The sequence below is a fragment of the Salvelinus fontinalis genome, chromosome 4 (assembly GCF_029448725.1).
Source record: "Salvelinus fontinalis isolate EN_2023a chromosome 4, ASM2944872v1, whole genome shotgun sequence".
NCBI classification, from domain to species: domain Eukaryota; kingdom Metazoa; phylum Chordata; class Actinopteri; order Salmoniformes; family Salmonidae; genus Salvelinus; species Salvelinus fontinalis.
In genome coordinates this window covers 29,796,913-29,816,884 of record NC_074668.1, presented here as the reverse complement: position 1 = coordinate 29,816,884, position 19,972 = coordinate 29,796,913, and the positions used below count along the sequence as shown (strand labels likewise).

General features: G+C 42.7%; 1 protein-coding gene across 2 annotated transcripts in view; it reads left to right on the top strand.

Annotated features, from left to right (window-relative positions):
- Positions 1 to 19,972, top strand: part of LOC129853492 (transmembrane protein 132C-like) — a 211,449-nt gene that overhangs the window by 92,517 nt on the left and 98,960 nt on the right. For both annotated transcript variants that reach the window (XM_055919598.1, XM_055919599.1), the window contains one exon: positions 916 to 1,059. In XM_055919598.1, the coding sequence (XP_055775573.1) occupies positions 916 to 1,059 (144 nt within the window). The remainder of the gene's footprint in view (positions 1 to 915; positions 1,060 to 19,972) is intronic.

Genomic DNA, 19,972 nt, shown 5'->3' with positions numbered 1-19,972 from the left:
GATGTTGGGAAGGTGTGTGGTGTTGGGAGGGTGTAGCAGGACACACATGGTTATTCCTGAGTGCACCACACTGGCCTCAGCCTGATTAATAATGTAAAGAAAGGCAATCTTTTCCGTTTCTTTCCATCATTTCCCTCAGAAAACTGACTGCTCTACAGTATGTGCAGTGAATGGACTAATAACTTTTCATTTGTAGATTTTCCCTGTGAACATTATCCCTTTTTGCAGTATTTTCTGCCAAGGACATAGGGCTACTTTAATTTGCTGCAGCCACTGAACACATTTCATTATGTCCTTTTTGGATTCAGAAAATGTTTGTTATTATAACCATTACTGGAGGATAATAGACATTGTATCTAGTATACACATGGAATTAAATTGCATAGTCCCTGTGCCAGGGACAAAGACTTTTGTTAATCTACTTCAATAATACATGTTGAAGCAAAACAACACATCATGATTCTACTGTAAACAATGTTATTTCTACCATTGTATGTACATACAGTGATACAGTTTTTTTTAAACTGAAGAACAGCATTTACACCACAAAACAGAGATAAACATGTACGCTTGTCCACAATTTTCCTCTTCCAGGAGGATACATCTGTTAGTCACATAATTGGCTGGAACGTGACAGAGTTTGAGTAATTATTTCATAGGAAGAAAAGAACAGACAGCTGAGACACATATGAAGAAAAAGGGATTGTTGAAACCATCTGATCCTTTAATGTGTATTTCTATGGCGAAGACGACATGGTCTGTTGGGCCTCAGCTGTTTGGAGCAGGTTCAGCTGGATGCATACAATGATTCAGTGAATTAAAGATCTGTTTGATATAACCACATGTTTAACCAACCCATGCTGCACTGTGTTCTCTCTCATCCTGAGTCTCTGTGTGTTTTTTCTGCTTCCCCAGGGTCAAGTTGAAAGAGGGCATGGTGTTTCTGGGTGCCCGGCCCAGCAACCCCACCCTGTGGATGGTGAGCCAGGATGTGAGGAGCGAGGGGCACAGGGTGGTCACCCTCCATTGCCGCAGGAAAGAGTCCAGCTACGGACAAAGGTCAGTCAGGGGCACCTGGATCTCCCCACTGTGTCCTATTGGACATCACTGGTATACTGTACGCACAACCATCTACAACCTGCACTCACCCACCTTCAACCTTCCCCTATAGGACCGAAGTCTGCCTATAACTCTTGACTCTAAATATCACAGTTTTGGCTTGAGTAAACCCAGCTAACACATAATGTTCTGAGAACCATATGTTTCTTAGTTATTGGTGAGAGAGTTATTTTGCATACAACCTTCCCAAAACCTTCTCGGAATGGTGCAGTATAGTTGCTTGGCTTTTAAACATACTCAGCACATTTAAGGAACTTGACAAAATAATTTTCTTGGTATTTCATTACTTTAACAGAACGTTTCGTAATAGTTCAAACATGGTTACATTTAATTTAATGTTCTGGGAGCATTCTCCAACTGGTTTGACATTGGGAATGTTCTCAAATAGTTCAGAGAATGTTAAGAAACCGCGTTCTTCTGTGGGAATTTCAGTACTTCAGCATAACGTTTCTTACAAGTTTCGTCATGGTTCTACTTAAAGTTACGTTCTCAAATTGTTCCAAGAACATTAAGAAAGCTTTTTAGAAAAACCACAAGAAAACTTAAATAACGTTGAGAGCAGTTCTAAGATTGTTATTTAAAAACATACATTCCTTTCTCAGAATGTTAAGAAAACGTTTCAGAAAAAACACAAGAAAACTTTAGTAATGTTCAGAGAACGTTCTAAGAATGTTGATTAAATACATATACATTCCGTTCTCAGTGTCAACAAAACTCTCTCTAGGCTCTATCTTGTTAAGTGTGTTCAGATGTTGACCTCTCCCACTAACTGGCAACACCTGATCTTAATGAGTGCTTGTTTAATTTGAGATGGGGTCTTTTTGAATAGACTAAAATGAACAGCATTGTATGCATATAAATACATGGCATGCTAGCTCCATCCTGATGCCGGATTGGATAGAGAACAGAAGATTATAGGTTCAAATCTTACTAATGTCATGTCAAAATACAAAATACATTTGTTTGCATGATTAATGCTTAAGGAAATTCATTTCTGTGGGTCCTATCTGCCCTTGGAATTCCAAAAAGTTAACCCAAAATAAGCTATCAGTGTTAGTAAAATTTATATTGAAACATTCAGTGAAAGTTAAGGAAATTATTAAAAAACCTCAAAATAACCTATCCTTTCCGTTCTCAGAGTGTTAACTAAACCTCCCAGGAAAGCTTCCAATGAACCAAAGTAAAACATTCTCAGAACCTCCCTGCAACCTAAAAATAAACATTTCCAAAACCATTTTCACTTCTGTTCTCAGAACGTTTTAAAGACAATCAGTTTTACCAGTCAGGAAACTTATGGCTTCATTCACAGAACCAATGGGAGAACCATGGGAAACCAAAAATCTACGTTCCCACAACTTCTAAGGAACCAAATATGGTGATGCCTATGCCCATTTTATATTATATATTTTTATTTAACCTTTATTTAACTAGGCAAGTCAATTAAGAACAAATTCTTATTTACAATGACGGGCTGGCAAGAGTTAAAAGGCCTCCTGTGGGGACGGGGGCTGGGATTAAAAATAAAAACAAACAATGTAAGACCTAACAGACAACACAGACAGAAGACACTTGCAACAGCACAAATACAACAGCAACAAACTGTGGATGTGTGTGTGCAGGCATGTGTGTGGTGTGTGTAAAGTAAAACAACATGCTTCCTTACAAAAGGCAACGCAAACTAGAATCAACTACATGTCTCAACAACCTGTTCATCTATTTGTCCTTTGAACTCCTGTCGTGGAAATTCAAATCAATAATGAGGAGAGACCAGGTCAATCACCAATCAGGATATTAACTTTATTAAAAATGTATTGATAAGGGAGCAGGTCAATACAACACACACATACAAGGTGAATCGATTGAGTGCTCCAATAATACGCAAGGAGTTTGCAAGGAGTTTATATAGAAACCCAAGAACTGCTTAGTCATGGTTGGTTCCATCCCTCCCCAGCAAATCAAGGCATCATAAGCTTCTTTGTTTTGTTCTTGTGGCCAGGTGTAACAGGTCATAGCGCACAAACAAGTGATAACTGTAGTTCCGTTTACTCCTTTCTCTACCAAGCTAGCCTCGGTACTCTTCCATCCCCCCACAGCGGTGCCCTTGGAGGATAGTAAAAAAACAGGATGGGCTGAAGAACTGTGGTCACTTCTCAGAGACTCTTTGTCTTATGCCGTGTGACCAGATTACTCAGAAGCGAAGAAAAATTGAAACTATACAGGTCTATCTGTTCCTCAAGCTTATCTCCATCCCATGTCCCTGACCACATGGCTAGACCAGCTGTGGGGAGTGAGTGTGGAAGAGATTAACCATCCTTTCTCAGAAGCACAGCATTGGCACTAAAGAAAAGTCTCTACTATTGTTAAGCATATTCATTGTTAACTATTAACTATTATTAAACAAATCAGGTAAATACGTGATTATTTCTCTCATACTCCTCCAGGGACACCAGGTCGTGGAGTTTTAGGTTGGCTTGGAGGGAATTCCAATTTTCAGGACTGTTAGCATAAAACAAGATTGAGATCTGAGTTTGTATGTGTTTTTATTTCGAGCTAGAATAGAGGATACATAAAATGGCAGTTTTGCTAAAATGGCCTTATAAATAAGAATGTACCAGTTTTTGAGCCTGCGTTTTGCTAGTGATGTCCACCTAACAGCATTATGTCCAATATAGTATGCTCTCTTTTGATTAGCATACTAATTTCCCCAAACTGAAATAGCCTTAAAGTTGTTTGGTAATTTCCTATTTGTATTATGTACTTAAATGTATCTAGTAAATAGGAAACAGATTCCCAGGATGTGAAAAAGGTTACTGCTGTGTTAATTAAGTTGGGATGCAGGCCCTTTGTGTGTTCTAATGGTTTTCTTCTGTGGATCAGAAAGTTGGGTTAATAAATCCAACTTTTTAGTGACAGGTGTAATTATACGGATTAGCGAATGATTGGGAGGTTGGAAAGCTCTGATTATTAAGTTCATCAGCATCATTCTACATTTAAAAAAAGAGAAGACTTTAGAGTTTGACACTGTCACCTTCAATTCAAAGTACGGTATGCCCTGTGGTTGTTAAGGCTGTCGCTTTCCTCATCCTCAGATGAGGTGAGGAGAGAAGGATCTTCAGACCAAAATGCGGAGTCAGGGAAATATGCCATCTTTATTTTTATAACGAAAAACCGATGACACGAAAACAAACACTTTCAAACTTACAAAATAACAAAACGACGTAGAACGAAACCTGAACATAAACTCACATCACTAAACGTAAACTTACGGACAGGAACGTTACATCAAAACACACGAACAGCCAAACAGCTCCGAAAGTGAATAACATCGACAACACGAAAACATCACAGGAGACAATCACCCACAAACAAACAGTGAGAATGCCCTACCTAAATATGACTCTTAATTAGAGGCAAACGCAAACCACCTGCCTCTAATCAAGAGCCATACCAGGCAAACAAAACCAACATAGAAACAGATAACATAGACTGCCCACCCAAAACTAACGCCCTGACCATAAACACATAAAAACTAACATAAATAGGTCAGGACTGTTACAGTACCCCCCCCCCTCAAGGTGCGAACGCCGGGCGCACCAGCACAAAGTCCAGGGGAGGGTCCGGGTGGGCAGTTGACCACGGTGGTGGTTCCGGCTCAGGACGCTGTCCCCATACCAACATAGTCACTCCCCTCTTCTGTCTACCCCTTCTAATGACCACCCTAACACTACCCTCCCCTAAATAAACGGCCAGCACCGGAACAAGGGGCAGCACCGGGACAATGGGCAGCACCGGGACAAGGGGTAGCACCGGGACAAGGGGCAGCACCGGAACAAGGGGCAGCACCAGGATAAGGACCAGCACCAGAATAAGGGACAGCACCGGGACAAGGGGCAGCACCGGGACAAGGGGCAGCACCGGGACAAGGGGCAGCACCGGGACAAGGGGCAGCACCGGGACAAGGGGCAGCACCGGGACAAGGGGCAACACCGGGACAAGGAGCAGCACCGGGACAAGGGGCAGCACCCGGCTGAAGGACTCTGGCAGGTCCTGTTTGGACGGCTCTGGCAGGTCCTGGCTGGACGGCTCTGGCAGGTCCATGCAGGCTGACGGCTCTCGACACTCATGGCAGACTGACGGCTCTCTACGCTCATGGCAGGCTGACGGCTCTCGACGCTCATGGCAGGCTGACGGCTCTCGACGCTCATGGCAGGCTGACGGCTCTCGACGCTCATGGCAGGCTGACGGCTCTGGCTGCTCATGGCAGGCTGACGGCTCTGGCTGCTCATGGCTCTCTGACGGCTCTGGCTGCTCATGGCTCTCTGACGGCTCTGGCTGCTCATGGCTCTCTGACGGCTCTGGCTGCTCATGGCTCTCTGACGGCTCTGGCTGCTCATGGCTCTCTGACGGCTCTGGCTGCTCATGGCTCGCTGGCGGCTCTAGCAGATCCTGTCTGGTTGGCGGCTCTGGCAGATCCTGTCTGGTTGGCGGCTCTGGCAGATCCTGTCTGGTTGGCGGCTCTGGCAGATCCTGTCTGGTTGGCGGCTCTGGCAGATCCTGTCTGGTTGGCGGCTCTGGCAGATCCTGTCTGGCTGACGGCTCTAGCGGCTCCTGTCTGGCTGACGGCTCTAGCGGCTCCTGTCTGGCGGATGGCTCTGTAGGCTCATGGCAGACGGGCGGCTTTGCAGGCTCATGGCAGACGGGCGGCTTTGCAGGCTTATGGCAGACGGATGGCTCAGACGGCGCTGGGGAGACGGATGGCTCAGATGGCGCTGGAGAGACGGATGGCTCAGATGGCGCTGGGGAGACGGATGGCTCAGATGGCGCTGGGGAGACGGATGGCTCAGATGGCGCTGGGGAGACAGATAGCTCTGTAGGGAGGAGAAGGAGAGACAGCCTGGTGCGTGGTCTAGGCACCGGCTGCGCTGGAGAGGAGGAAACAGCAGGAGAGAGAACCCGGAGAGACAGCCTGGTACGGGGGGCTGCCACCGGAGGACTGGTACATGGAGGTGGCACCGGGTCTACCGGACCGTGAAGGAGGACACGTGCTCTTGAGCACCAAGCCTCCCCAACCCTACCAGGTTGAATGAACCCCGTAGCCCTGCCAGTGCGGCGAGGTGGAGTAGCCCGCACTGGGCTATGCAGGCGAACCGGGGACACCACCTGTAAGGCTGGTACCATGTACACCGGCCCGAGGAGACGTACTGGAGACCAGATACGTTGGGCCGGCTTCATGGCACTCGGCTCGATGCCCAACCTAGCCCTCCCAGTGCGGCAAGGTGGAATAGCCCGCACTGGGCTAAGCACGCGTACTGGGGACACCGTGCGCTCTACCGCATAACACGGTCTCTTACCAGTACGACGCCTTCTACCTCCACGGTAAGCACGGGGAGTTTGCTCGGGTATCCTACCCGGCTTCGCCACACTCCTCGTGTGCCCCCCCCCAAGAAATTTTTTGGTCTTACTCACGGGCTCCCAACCGCGTCGTCGCGCTGCCTCCTCATACCAGCGCCGCTCAGCCTTCGCTGCTTCCAATTCCTCCTTTGGACGGCGATATTCCCCTGGTTGAGCCCAAAGTCCTCTACCGTCCAAGATCTCCTCCCAAGTCCAGAAGTTCTTGTTGCTCCGTCGAGCATTCCCATACCGCTTGGTCTCTGTTTGTTGGTGGGTGATTCTGTTAAGGCTGTCGCTTTCCTCATCCTCAGATGAGGTGAGGAGAGAAGGATCTTCAGACCAAAATGCGGAGTCAGGGAAATATGCCATCTTTATTTTTATAACGAAAAACCGATGACACGAAAACAAACACTTTCAAACTTACAAAATAACAAAACGACGTAGAACGAAACCTGAACATAAACTCACATCACTAAACGTAAACTTACGGACAGGAACGTTACATCAAAACACACGAACAGCCAAACAGCTCCGAAAGTGAATAACATCGACAACACGAAAACATCACAGGAGACAATCACCCACAAACAAACAGTGAGAATGCCCTACCTAAATATGACTCTTAATTAGAGGCAAACGCAAACCACCTGCCTCTAATCAAGAGCCATACCAGGCAAACAAAACCAACATAGAAACAGATAACATAGACTGCCCACCCAAAACTAACGCCCTGACCATAAACACATAAAAACTAACATAAATAGGTCAGGACTGTTACAGTGGTTGTTTGAATTTAGCCTTTTAAACTTACTTGTGTAATTCTAATACATTTTTTCCAGTGTTCTTGCTTAAATTCTTGTTAAACAATTCCCCCCACAAAAAGTATTAGGGCAGTAACCATCCATTGATTACTTTGGTTAGTTCAATGCAGAGATTTGTGTTCAAAAGAAGTAAAAGAGTGATTGCTATTCCAACCTCGATGAGTCTAGAGACTTTGAATGTTTAGGTCTGTTGTATAATTCATCTTGATATCATGAACCAGGGAGGTATCCCTACATGGTCCTTAGCAGTACTACAACACTGACTATCAAGCATCATGTACAACATAAAATAAAACATCCAGGCAAACAAGTCTGGCACAGTCAACCTGGCACTCAGGTCTTCTACTTCTCTTGCCTCATCTCCCTGATATAACGCTCAGTGTACTCTCAGCGCTCTGTTTCAGCAGCACCAGGTTGTGCCGAGTCTCTCTCACATGAGTGCGTAGTGAAGTCAGTTTCATTGATTGAAGTGAAGGAGTCAGAGACAAGAGCGAGCATGTTCTGTCTAATCCCTGGCTGTCCTGTTGGGCCATGTTGGATGGACCACTGCTCCCTAATCCCCCAGCTGTCCCAAGACACTCCATAGGCACAAGAAGCTCAGCCGTGGCTATAATATACAATTATCCTTTATTTTTGCATTGCCTCTCCACCCCTTGCCCACTCCCAGTCTTCTTATTGGAGCCCTTTGGAGGGATTAGATACATCCATCTCATCTGTTGAGCTGTCATTCCATTTATCAGCCTCACACTGACTGTAATATTTCTCCATCCCGTTCTCTCTTTTCAAACTAGCACAATGAGTGGATGTGAGTACTGTCGGTCAATCTGCTGTAGCTGCAGCTTTTTTACCAGGGGGAATTTTATTACCCACTTTATTACCTGTTTGTTCACTAGTACCTTTAACCTTGTGTATATGATGTATTTTATAACCAGTACATGGACAGTGCAGCAGGCATATTGTTCCTGCTATGTATTAAAGGGAATACTATAGGTGAATTGGACGAGTCACACAATCTGGAGTGGTGGCAATTCCATTTGAATTCAAACAAATGTAGATTTATTACAATTCATCATGAATCAATGATTGAATACTAATTTTCTGAAATAATTCATTTAATTTTAATTCATCTCTGAACTGAGTTCAAATTGAATTGGCTTCAAATCTGCACCGATAGCCTATCCACACCCAGCTCTTTTGTATAGGCCTACTGTAGCTGTTGTAGTGTACTATAGTCCTACAGTACCTTCAGAAAGAATTTACATCCCGTGACTATTTCCACATTTTGTTGTGTTACTGCTTTAATTTAAAATGTATTACATTTCAATTTGTCTGTCACTGGCCTACACAGAATACCCCATAATGTCAAAGTGGAATTATGTTTTTTATAATTTTTTACAAATGAATTAAATCTGAAATGCTGAAATGTCTTGAGTCAATAAGTATTCAACCCCTTTGTTATGGAAAGCCTAAATAAGTTCAGGAGTAAACATTTGCTTAACAAGTCACATAATAAGTTGCATGGACTCACTCTGTGTGCAATAATGGTGTTTAACAAGATTTTTTTAATGACTACCTCATCTCTGTACCCCACACATACAATTATCTGGAAGGTCCCTTAGTCCGAACAGGGAATTTCAAACACAGATTCAACCACAAAGAACAGGGAGGTTTTCATACCTTGCACAGAAGGGCACCTATTTGTAGATGTTTACAAATAAAAAAGCAGACATTGAATATCCCTTTGAGCATGGTGAAGTTATTCATTACAATTTGGATGGTGTATCAATACACCCAGTCACTACAAAGATACAGACGTCCTTCCTAAATTGCAGAGAGGAAAGAAACCGCTCAGGGATTTCACAAAGCCAATGGTGACTTTAAAACAGTTGCTGAGTTTAAGGACTGTGATAGGAGAACTGAGGATGGATCAACAACATTGGAGTTACACTACAATGCTAACCTAATTGAGAGAGGGAAAAGAAGGGAGCCTGTACAGAATAAAAAATATTCCAAAACGTGCATCCCCTTTTCAAAAAAGCACTATAGTAATACTTCAAAAAGTGGGGCAAAGCAATTAACTTTTTGTCCTGAATACAAAGTGTTATGTTTGGGGCAAATCCAATATAACGCATTACTGAGTACCACTCTCCATATTTTCAAGCATAGTGGTGACAGCATCATATTATGGGTATGCTTGTTAATCATTAAGGACTGGGAAGTTTTTCAGGATAAAAGAGAAATGGAATGGAGTTAAGCACAGGCAAAACCCTAGAGGAAAACCGGGTTCAGTCTGCTTTCCACCAGACACTGGGAGATGAATTCACATTTTAACAGGACAATAACCTAAAACACAAGGACAAATTTACACTGGGGTTGCTTACCAAGAAGACAGCGAATGTTCCTGAATGTCCGAGTTACAGTTTTGACTTAAGTCTACTTGAAAATCTATGACAAGATCTGAATGGTTTGTCTAGCAATGATCAACCAATTTGACCGATGTTGCACAATCCATGTGTGGAAAGCTCTTAGAGACTTACCCAGAAAGACTCACAGCTGTAATCACTGCCAAAGGTGCTACTACAAAGTATCGACTCATGGGTGTGAATACATATGTAAATGAGATATTTCTGTATTTCATTTTCAATAAATGTGCAAAAATGTCAAATAACATGTTTTCACTTTGTCATTTTGGGATATTGTTTAATCCATTTTGAATTCAGGCTGTAACACAACAAAATGTGGAATAAGTAAATGGGTATGAATACTTTCTGAAGGCACTGTATGTGCTATCTGTCATACTAGCTTGCTTTCTATTTCCACAAGGCCACCACAGCTGTAAAATGCCCACTTCACACATCTCATTCAATGGGATATTTTCAAAACCCGAATGACTACAGTGATACATTGTTCATTGTTATTGGATTGCACTCCAGAACTCTAACTCTGCCAGAAAAAAGTGACATTAATATTTGTTCTAATAGACAGAATCTGACTTTATTCGCCAGGACACAACTGCTTACTCAACACAATAAAGTGCCAACTTCTACCCGTCTTGCATGTTATGAGAAAACACACGCTTTGAAATAGTGCGCTTTTTCAGTTACAGATTTATTTTCTCCCTAATACAGTACTACTGTACAGGAGGATCAGAATAAGCTCCTATAGAAACGCACAGATATCAGCTAAAAGAGCACTCTGGGAGATTGGAAATTCACTGGCAGTGGCACTAAAGAAAAGCAGCACATTTAAAACAACAGCAGTCCTGCTTCCTCAGCATGTCATAATAACCCAGTCTAAGTGGACCCTTATCTCCTCAGTAAAAGTGCCTTGTCTGGCCCAAGTTAATGAAGACTGTCTCAGTCCAGATGGATATCCCCTCGGTGGCCATTGGGAGAGACCTCATGTAGAGCAGAAACAGGCTCTTTAGAGAACTAGTTCAGTGATTGGAGCCCATTCCCAGGCCTCAGTGAAGAGATACTGTCACACAGACTGAGATTGACACTTACAGTGCGTTTCAATTCATCCCAAAGGTATTCCATGGGGATGAAGTCAGGGCTCTGTGCAGGCCAGTCAAGTTCTCCCACACCGATCTCGACAAACCATTTCTGTATGGAGCTCGCTTTGTACATGGGGGATTGTCATGCTCAAACAGGAAAGGGCCTTCGCCAAACTGTTGCCACAAAGTTGGAATCATCTATATTCTTTGGGCTAGGCGTGCCGCTAGCGCCCCACCTCGACAACATCCGGTGAAATTGCAGAGCCCAAAATTCAAAATGCGTTATATTAAACATTCATGGAAATACAAGTGTCTTACGTCGTTTACCACGGAAAATTTTGAGATGTACAGAGCTATCATTTTCCGAATATAACTCTTCAGATACTTTAATATCTGATCAATTAGTTTTCTATTCATGAATTATTATTATTTATACCTCATCAGTTCTCATTACTGAACGTCGCAAACCCTTGGTTATCTGCACGAACCCTAGTTTCCATAATGAATCAGCAATATACAAATTAGGCTTAACTTCTTATGGCTGCAAGGGGCAGTATTGAGTAGCCTGATAAAATGTGTCCCATTCAAACGGCCTCGTACTCAATTCTTGCTCGTACAATATGCATATTATTATTACTATTGGATAGAAAACACTCTCTAGTTTCTAAAACCGTTTGAATTATTTCTCTGAGTGAAACAGAACTCATTCTGCAGCACTTTTCCTGACCCGGAAGTTCAAAGTCTGAAATCGATGCTCTATTCCTCTTCCTGCCTATAAATGGGCACAAGAGCTATTAGTAAACATGCACGTCATACACCTTCCTCTGGGTGTCAATAAGGCTGTGAGAGAAGAAATGAGGTGATTATCTCGATCTGGGATGGAATAAATCCTCTTGGAATGACGTGTACCCAATTTCCGGTACTCTGAAGAACGCGATTTGGACAGTGGGGTTGCCTTTTGTTTTGCTGACGTTATAGGCGAGTATTATTTCCGGCTTTGATTTTATTTGATACATGTAACCATATCATCGTAAGGTATGTTTTTTCAATATAGTTTCATCAGCTTATTGAATTTTTTTCGGGAGTTTTGCCGTGTTCCGTTCTCTTCCGTTTGTTTACATGGAGAGATCCGTGCAACCCGGCTAGCGCGCTTGCTAAATGGAGAGAGAAAGTTGCCATTCTGAATCCAAACAACGACTCATCTGGACAAAGGACACCTTGTCCAACATTCTGATGAAAGATCAGCAAAAGTAAGACCCAATTTATGATGGAATTTCATATATCTGTCGTAGTCGCCGGCGCCCAAGTGTTTCTGGCTATTGTGCTAAGCTAATATAACGCAACATTTTGTTTTAGCTGTAAAACACTTAATAAATCGGAAATATTGTCTGGCATCACAAGATGCCTGTCTTTCATTTGCTGTACACTATGTATTTTTCAGAAATGTTTTATGATGAGTAATTAGGTATTTGACGTTGGTGTCTGTAAATATTATGGCTTCTTTCGGTGCAATTTCTGAATGTAGCTGCAATGTAAACTATGATTTATACCTGAAATATGCACATTTTTCGAAAAAAACATATGCTATACAATAAATATGTTATCAGACTGTCATCTGATGAGGTTGTTTCTTGGTTAGTGGCTATTTATATCTTTATTTGGCCGAATTTGTGATAGCTACTAATGGAGTCAAAAACTGATGGAGTAATAAAAGTGGAGTCTTTTGCTAACGTGGTTAGCTAATAGATTTACATATTTTGTCTTCCCTGTAAAACATTTTAAAAATCGGACATGTTGGCTGGATTCACGAGATGTGTACCTTTCATATGCTGTATTGGACTTGTTAATGTGTGAAAGTTAAATATTTAAAAAATATATCTTTTGAATTTCGCGCCCTGCACTTGAAGTGGCTGTTGTCATAAATGTACCGATGTCGGGCTTGCACGCCAAACAGGTTCAAATTTTATTTACTAACTAACTAAATAATCACAGAAATACATATCAATCAAACAGTAGATATTGGTAACTAACAATGATAGAAAAGTCCCTAGTGTGCTAAGCCGATATGACGGCTTGGTAGACAATGGAAAGGTGTGGGGATTGAGAAAGAGCGGGAAAGACGAAATGGATTCACTACACACAGTGGATAATTATAACCATTTAAATGCTAAACCTTTGCACATGAACTGCCGCTCACTCAAGAATAATTGCAATCTATATGTTTAAGCCCGTATGTCGTTGTTGTCTTCTCTGTTGGAATCCGGTACGACTGCTGGAGAGTCAGTTCATCACAGAGTCTCTGGTTAGCTTCCCTAGAAGTCACAATGTACTTTGTGGTTGTAGGAGGTTAGAATGGATACTTCAGAGCACCATTTGGAAATGTTCTCATAGAATAGCTGCTTCGGCGGTTGTCGGTATACTCGTTCTAGATTTACGTAATTTCTAGCTGCAGACTAGTAATTATACGTCTAAGATTTGATCTTATTCTGTAGTTACTCTAAGAGTTTAACAATTTCCAGCCGTGTAGCCAAAACTACAGCTGCAGTGTCTCCGATGGCCTATAGATTTGTAGCCATTCCAACGTGGGGACTCTGTCCTGGTGTTCTCTGGCGTATATTTTGTTGGAAGTGGGTTTATACTCTGTGGAAAAAGGGGCGGTTCGATGATGCCTAATGCGATGTCTGGGCTCACGGGGGTGTGGCCACTGACTAGTTAATCTATATATGAAAATCCATACTCTCATTCAGAAGATTAACATCACATTACATCTTTTCACAAATAGTTTCATGTTTAATCACATACGTTTCACAATATTTAGATATAAACCTGACAGCTGGGAAATGTACACCTTAACTTCTCTGCGCTACGGATCTCTTTAGCGGGATAATTTTCCTAAACACCCGCGAATTGCAGGGCGCAAAATATTACAAAAAATATTTATAATCATCCAATCACAAGTGAAATATACCAAAACACAGCTTAGCTTGTTGTTAATCCACCTATCGTGTCAGATTTTGAAAATATGCTTTGCAGCGAAATCAATCCAAGCTTTTGCGAGTGTATCAATCAATGCTAGAACAGTTAGCCTTATATTAGCTTGGTTAGCTTGGTCACGAAAGTCAGAAAAGCAATAAAATTAATCGCTTACCTTTGATAATCTTCAGATGTTTGCACTCACGAGACTCCCAGTTACACAATAAATGTCCTTTTTGTTTGATAAATATTACTTTTATAACAAAAGAACGCCATTTGGGTTGCGCCTTATGTTCAGAAAACCAAACCCTCATTCCGTTCGACGAAAATTCCAAAAAGTATCCGTAATGTTCGTAGAAACATGTCAAATGTTTTTTATAATCAATCCTCAGGTTGTTTTTAACAAACATAATCGATAATATTTCAACCGGACCGTAACCTTTTCAATAAAAGAGAGAAAGAAAATGGAAAGCTACCCCTCTCGCGCGCAGGAACTAATCAAAGGACACCTGACTACTTTTGCTGAAACTATGTCTAAAGCCTGGTCCCAGCCTGAGGAAGCCATTGGAAAGGGAATCTGGTTGATACCCCTTTAAATGGAAGAAAGACGAGCAAGGAAACACAGATAAAAAAAAATCACTTAGATTTCCTCAGGTTTTTGTCTGCAGAATCAGTTTTGTTATACTCACAGACAATATTTTGACAGTTTTGGAAAGTTTTGAGTGTTTTCTATCCTTATATGTAAATTGTATGCATATTCTACGATCTGGACCTGAGAAATAGTCCCTTTACCTTGGGAACGTTATTTAAAAAATAAAAAATACAAATCTGACCCCTAGCGTCAAGAGGTTAAAGTCGGAAGTTTACATACACTTAGATTGGAGTCATTAAAACTCGTTTTTCAACCACTCAACAAATTTCTTGTTAACAAACTACAGTTTTGGCAAGTTGGTTAGGACATCTACTTTGCGCATGACACAAGTAATTTTTCCAACAATTGTTTACAGACAGATTATTTCACTTATAATTCCAGTTGGTCAGAAGTTTACATACACCAAGTTGACTGTGCCTTTAAACAGCTTGTAAAATTCCAGAAAATTATGTCACGGCTTTAGAAGATTCTGATAGGCTTATTGACATAATTTGAGTCAATTGGAGGTGTACCTGTGAATATGTTTCAACGACTACCTTCAAGCTCAGTACCTCTTTGCTTGACATCATGGGAAAATCAAAATAAATCAGCCAAGACCCCAGATAAAAACTTGTAGACCTCCATAAGTCTGGATCATCCTTGGGAGAAATTTCCAAATGCCTGAAGGTACCACATTCATCTGTACAAACAATAGTACGCAAGTATAAACATCATGGGACCATGCAGCCGTCATACTGCTCAGGAAGGAGACGTGTTCTGTCTCCTAGAGATGAATGTACTTTGAGGCGAAAAGTGCAAATCAATCCCAGAACAACAGCAAAGGACCTTGTGAAGATGCTGGAGGAAACGGGTACAAAAGTATCTATAACCACAGTAAAACGAGTCCTATATCGACATAACCTGAAAGGCCGCTCAGCAAGGAAGAAGCCACTGCTTCAAAACCGCCATAAAAAAGCCAGACTATGGTTTGCAACTGCACATGGGGACAAAGATCGTACTTTTTGGAGAAATGTCCTCTGGCCTGATGAAACAAAAATATAACTTTTTGGCCATGATGACCATCGTTATGTTCGGAGGAAAAAGGGGGAGGCTTGCAAGCAGACGAACACCATCCCAACCGTGAAGCACAGGGGGTGGCAGCATCATGTTGTGGGGGTGCTTTGCTGCAAGAGGGACTGGTGCACTTCACAAAATAGATGGCATCACGATGGAGGAAAATGATGTGGATATATTGAAGCAACATCTCAAGACATTAGTCAGGAAGTTAAAGCTTGGTCGCAAATGGGTCTTCCAAATGGACAATGGCCCCAAGCATACTTCCAAAGTTGTGGCAAAATGGCTTAAGGACAACAAAGTCAAGGTATTGGAGTGGCCATCACAAAGCCCTGACCTCAATCCTAGAGAAAAGTTGTGGGCAGAACTGAAAAAGCGTGTGCGAGCAAGGAGGCCTACAAACCTGACTCAGTTACACCAGCTCTGTCAGGAGGAATGGGCCAAAATTCACCCAAGATATTGTGGGAAGCTTGTGGAACGCTACCTGAAATGTTTGACCCAAGTTAAACAATTTAAAGGCAATGCTACCAAATACTAATTGAGTGTATGTAAACTTCTGACCCACTGGGAATGTGATGAAAGAAATAAAAGCTGAAATAAATCATTCTCTACTAATATTCTGACATTTCACATTCTTAAAATAAAGTGGGGATCCTAACTAACTGAAGACAGGTAATTTTTATCTGGATTAAATGTCAGGAATTGTGAAAAACTGAGTTTAAATGTATTTGGCTAAGGTGTATGTAAACTTCTGACTTCCACTGTATGTGTGTTTCCTGTCCTTCATGAGATCACCAAATGAAACACACTCGACATGACTGTCCCTTAAGTGTCCACGGACCATTCCCACATTCTCAACAATTGAAATATTGTTTAGTTCTCCCATATTGGGGATTAGGAGTTTTGAACAAAGATAAGCTTTTTGTTCTGGTAGACTCTCTCTCAAAACTGCATGGCAGTTTCTACCAGGTATTTATGATCTGTCGTAAAGTCATAAAACTTGTGGGGGGGAGCCACGATATAGACCCCAAAGGGCCACGTCGTAACCATTCTACTGTCAATGTTTGTCTATGGAGATTGCATGGCTGTTTGCTCTATTTTATACACCTGTCAGCAATGGGTGTGGCTGAAATAGCCAAACCACTAATTTGAAGGGGTGTTCACATACCTTTGTATATATAGTGTATATGCCATCTCCATCTCCCCTTAAGCCCATATATTTATTTTACCGTTATTTTACCAGGTAAGTTGACTGAGAACACGTTCTCATTTGCAGCAACGACCTGGGGAATAGTTACAGGGGAGAGGAGGGGGATAAATGAGCCAATTGTTAACTGGGGATTATTAGGTGACCATGATGGTTTGAGGGCCAGATTGGGAATTTAGCCAGGACACCGGGGTTAACACCCCTACTCTTACGATAAGTGCCATGGGATCTTTAATGACCTCAGAGAGTCAGGACACCCGTTTAACGTCCCATCCGAAAGACGGCACCCTACACACAGGGGGCATTGGGATATTAGACCAGAGGAAAGAGTGCCTCCTACTGGCCCTCCAATACCACTTCCAGCAGCATCTGGTCTCCCATCCAGGGACTGACCAGGACCAAACCTGCTTAGCTTCAGAAGCAAGCCAGCAGTGAGATGCAGGGTGGTATGCTGCTGGCAATATCCTGTGTGTCTTTGACAACTCGACTCTGTATCCCATCAGAAAGGTCCCTACAATACTACTTTAACAACAGTAGGGAATGAGTAGCATACAGTGGGCCTTAATCTAGCAGAAATCAAGGCAGAAAGGAAATGGGTCTATTAGATTAGGCCTGTAGTGGGCTGTTAACAGGAATGTCCTAATGATAGCACCCTTAACAATGAAGCTTCCCCATGGCTTTCATTCACATAGAGGAGGCCCTTTGGCATTTCCACCAATGCATAATTGTGTCGGCGGTGCTCAATTTATGTATTCTCCTCTCACAATTGGAATGACGTGTGATCAATTCTGTTATTCTCTGCTGCAGCCCAGTCCCGTCAGAACTCTTCACTGCTGTGTTTTTAAGATGTACAAATAATGGGAAAGGGACATTCAAATGGGTTGCTATGCAATGAATCACCCCTCCTTGAGGAAGAGGGGAGATGAGATGGTGTCTTTGATGTCTTGAATAAGACATCCTTATAAAGGCTCAGAGCCAAACTGAGATGCAGACACAGGAGGCAGATGGTTTGAGTGTTTGATATTTATTAGTAGTAGGCAAGAGAATAGTCGTGGACAGGCAAAAGGTCAAAACCAGATCAGAGTCCAGGAGGTACAGAGTGGCAGGCAGGCTCAAGGTCAGGGCAGGTAGACTGGTCAGGCAGGCAGGTACAGAGTCCAAAAAACCGGGAGGACTAGCAAAAAGAGAATAGAAAAAGCAGGCACACGGGGAAAAAGACCCTGGTTGACTTGAAACAGACAAGACGAACTGGTACAGAGAGACAGGGAACACAGGGACAAATACACTGGGGAAAATAAGCGACACCTGGAGGGTGTGGAGATAATCACAAGGACAGGTGAAACAGATTAGGGCGTGACAATCCTGGTGATTACACTAATCGCTGTAGATTACACCCGAGTAGCACGGTGCTCTTTCTGCTTCTGTTACGTGGCCAAGCCAAAGAAACAATCTGGTGATTGAACAAAATGTCCTAGTTTTAGTTGTATAAAGTACTTAAGTAAAAATACTTAAGTAGTATCTGTACTTTACTATTCCTTTTTTTGACAACTTTTACTTCACTACATTCCTAAAGAAAATGATGCACTTTTTACTACATATATTTTCCCTGACTCCCAAAAGTACTCGTTACATTTTGAAAAGAAAATTGCCAAATTGACGCACTTATCAAGAGAACATCCCTGGTCATCACTACTGCCTCTGATCTGGCGGATTCACAAAATTTGTAAATTATGCCTGAGTGTTGGAGTTTGCACCTGGCTATCCAGAAAAAAAATATATAAAATAAAATTGTACCGTCTGGTTTGCCTAATAGTAAGGAATTTCGAATTATTTATACTTTTACTTTTGACACTCAAGTATATTTTTGCAATTCCATTTACTTTCGATACTTGTATCCTTACTTATATTTAAAACCAAGTAATGTTAGAATCAAATCAAATCAAAGTTTATTTGTCACGTGCGCCGAATACAACAGGTGTAGACCTTACAGTGAAATGCTTACTTACAGGCTCTAACCAATAGTACAAAAAAAGGCATTAGGCGAACAATAGGTCAGTAAAGAAATAAAACAACAGTAAAACAACAGGCTATATACAGTAGCGAGGCTATAAAAGTAGCGAGGCTACATACAGACACCGGTTAGTCAGGCTGATTGAGGTAGTATGTACATGTAGATATGGTTAAAGTGACTAAGCATATATGATGAACAGAGAGTAGCAGTAGCGTAAAAGAGAGGTTGGCGGGTGGTTGGTGGCGGGACACAATGCAGATAGCCCAGTTAGCCAATGTGCGGGAGCACTGGTTGGTCGGCCCAATTAAGGTAGTATGTACATGAATGTATAGTTAAAGTGCCGACGCATATATGGTAAACAGAGAGTAGCAGCAGCATAAAAATAGGGGTTGGAGGGGGGGCACACAATAAATAGTCTGGGTAGCCATTTGATTACCTGTTCGGGAGTCTTATGGCTTGGGGGTAAAAACTTTTGAGAAGCCTTTTTGTCCTAGACTTGGCACTCTGGTACCGCTTGCCATGCGGTAGTACAGACAACAGTCTATGACTGGGGTGGCTGGGGTCTTTGACAATTTTAGGGCCTTCCTCTGACACCGCCTGGTGTAGAGGTCCTGTATGGCAGGCAGCTTAGCCCCGGTGATGTACTGGGCCGTACACACTACCCTCTGTAGTGCCTTGTGGTCGGAGGCCGAGCAATTGCCGTACCAGGCAGTGATGCAACCAGTCAGGATGCTCTCGATGTTGCAACTGTAGAACCTTTTGAGGATCTCAGGGCCCATGCCAAATCTTTTTAGTTTCCTGGGGGGGGGAGTAGGCTTTGTCATGCCCTCTTCACGACTGTCTTGGTGTGTTTGGACCATTCTAGTTTGTTGTTGATGTGGACACCAAGGAACTTGAAGCTCTCAACCTGCTCCACTACAGCCCCGTCGATGAGAATGGGGATGTGCTCGGTCCTCCTTTTCCTGTAGTCCACAATCATCTCCATTGTCTTGGTTACGTTGAGGGATAGGTTGTTATTCTGGCACCACCCGGCCAGGTCTCTGACCTCCTCCCTATAGGCTGTCTCATCGTTGTCGGTAATCAGGCCTACCACTGTTGTGTCGTCTACAAACTTAACGATGGTGTTGAAGTCATGCCTGGCCATGCAGTCGTGGGTGAACATGGAGTACAGAAGCGGACTGAGCACACACCCCTGTGGGGCTCCAGTGTTGAGGATCAGCGTGGCAGGTGTCTTCACTGAGAGGTGTTA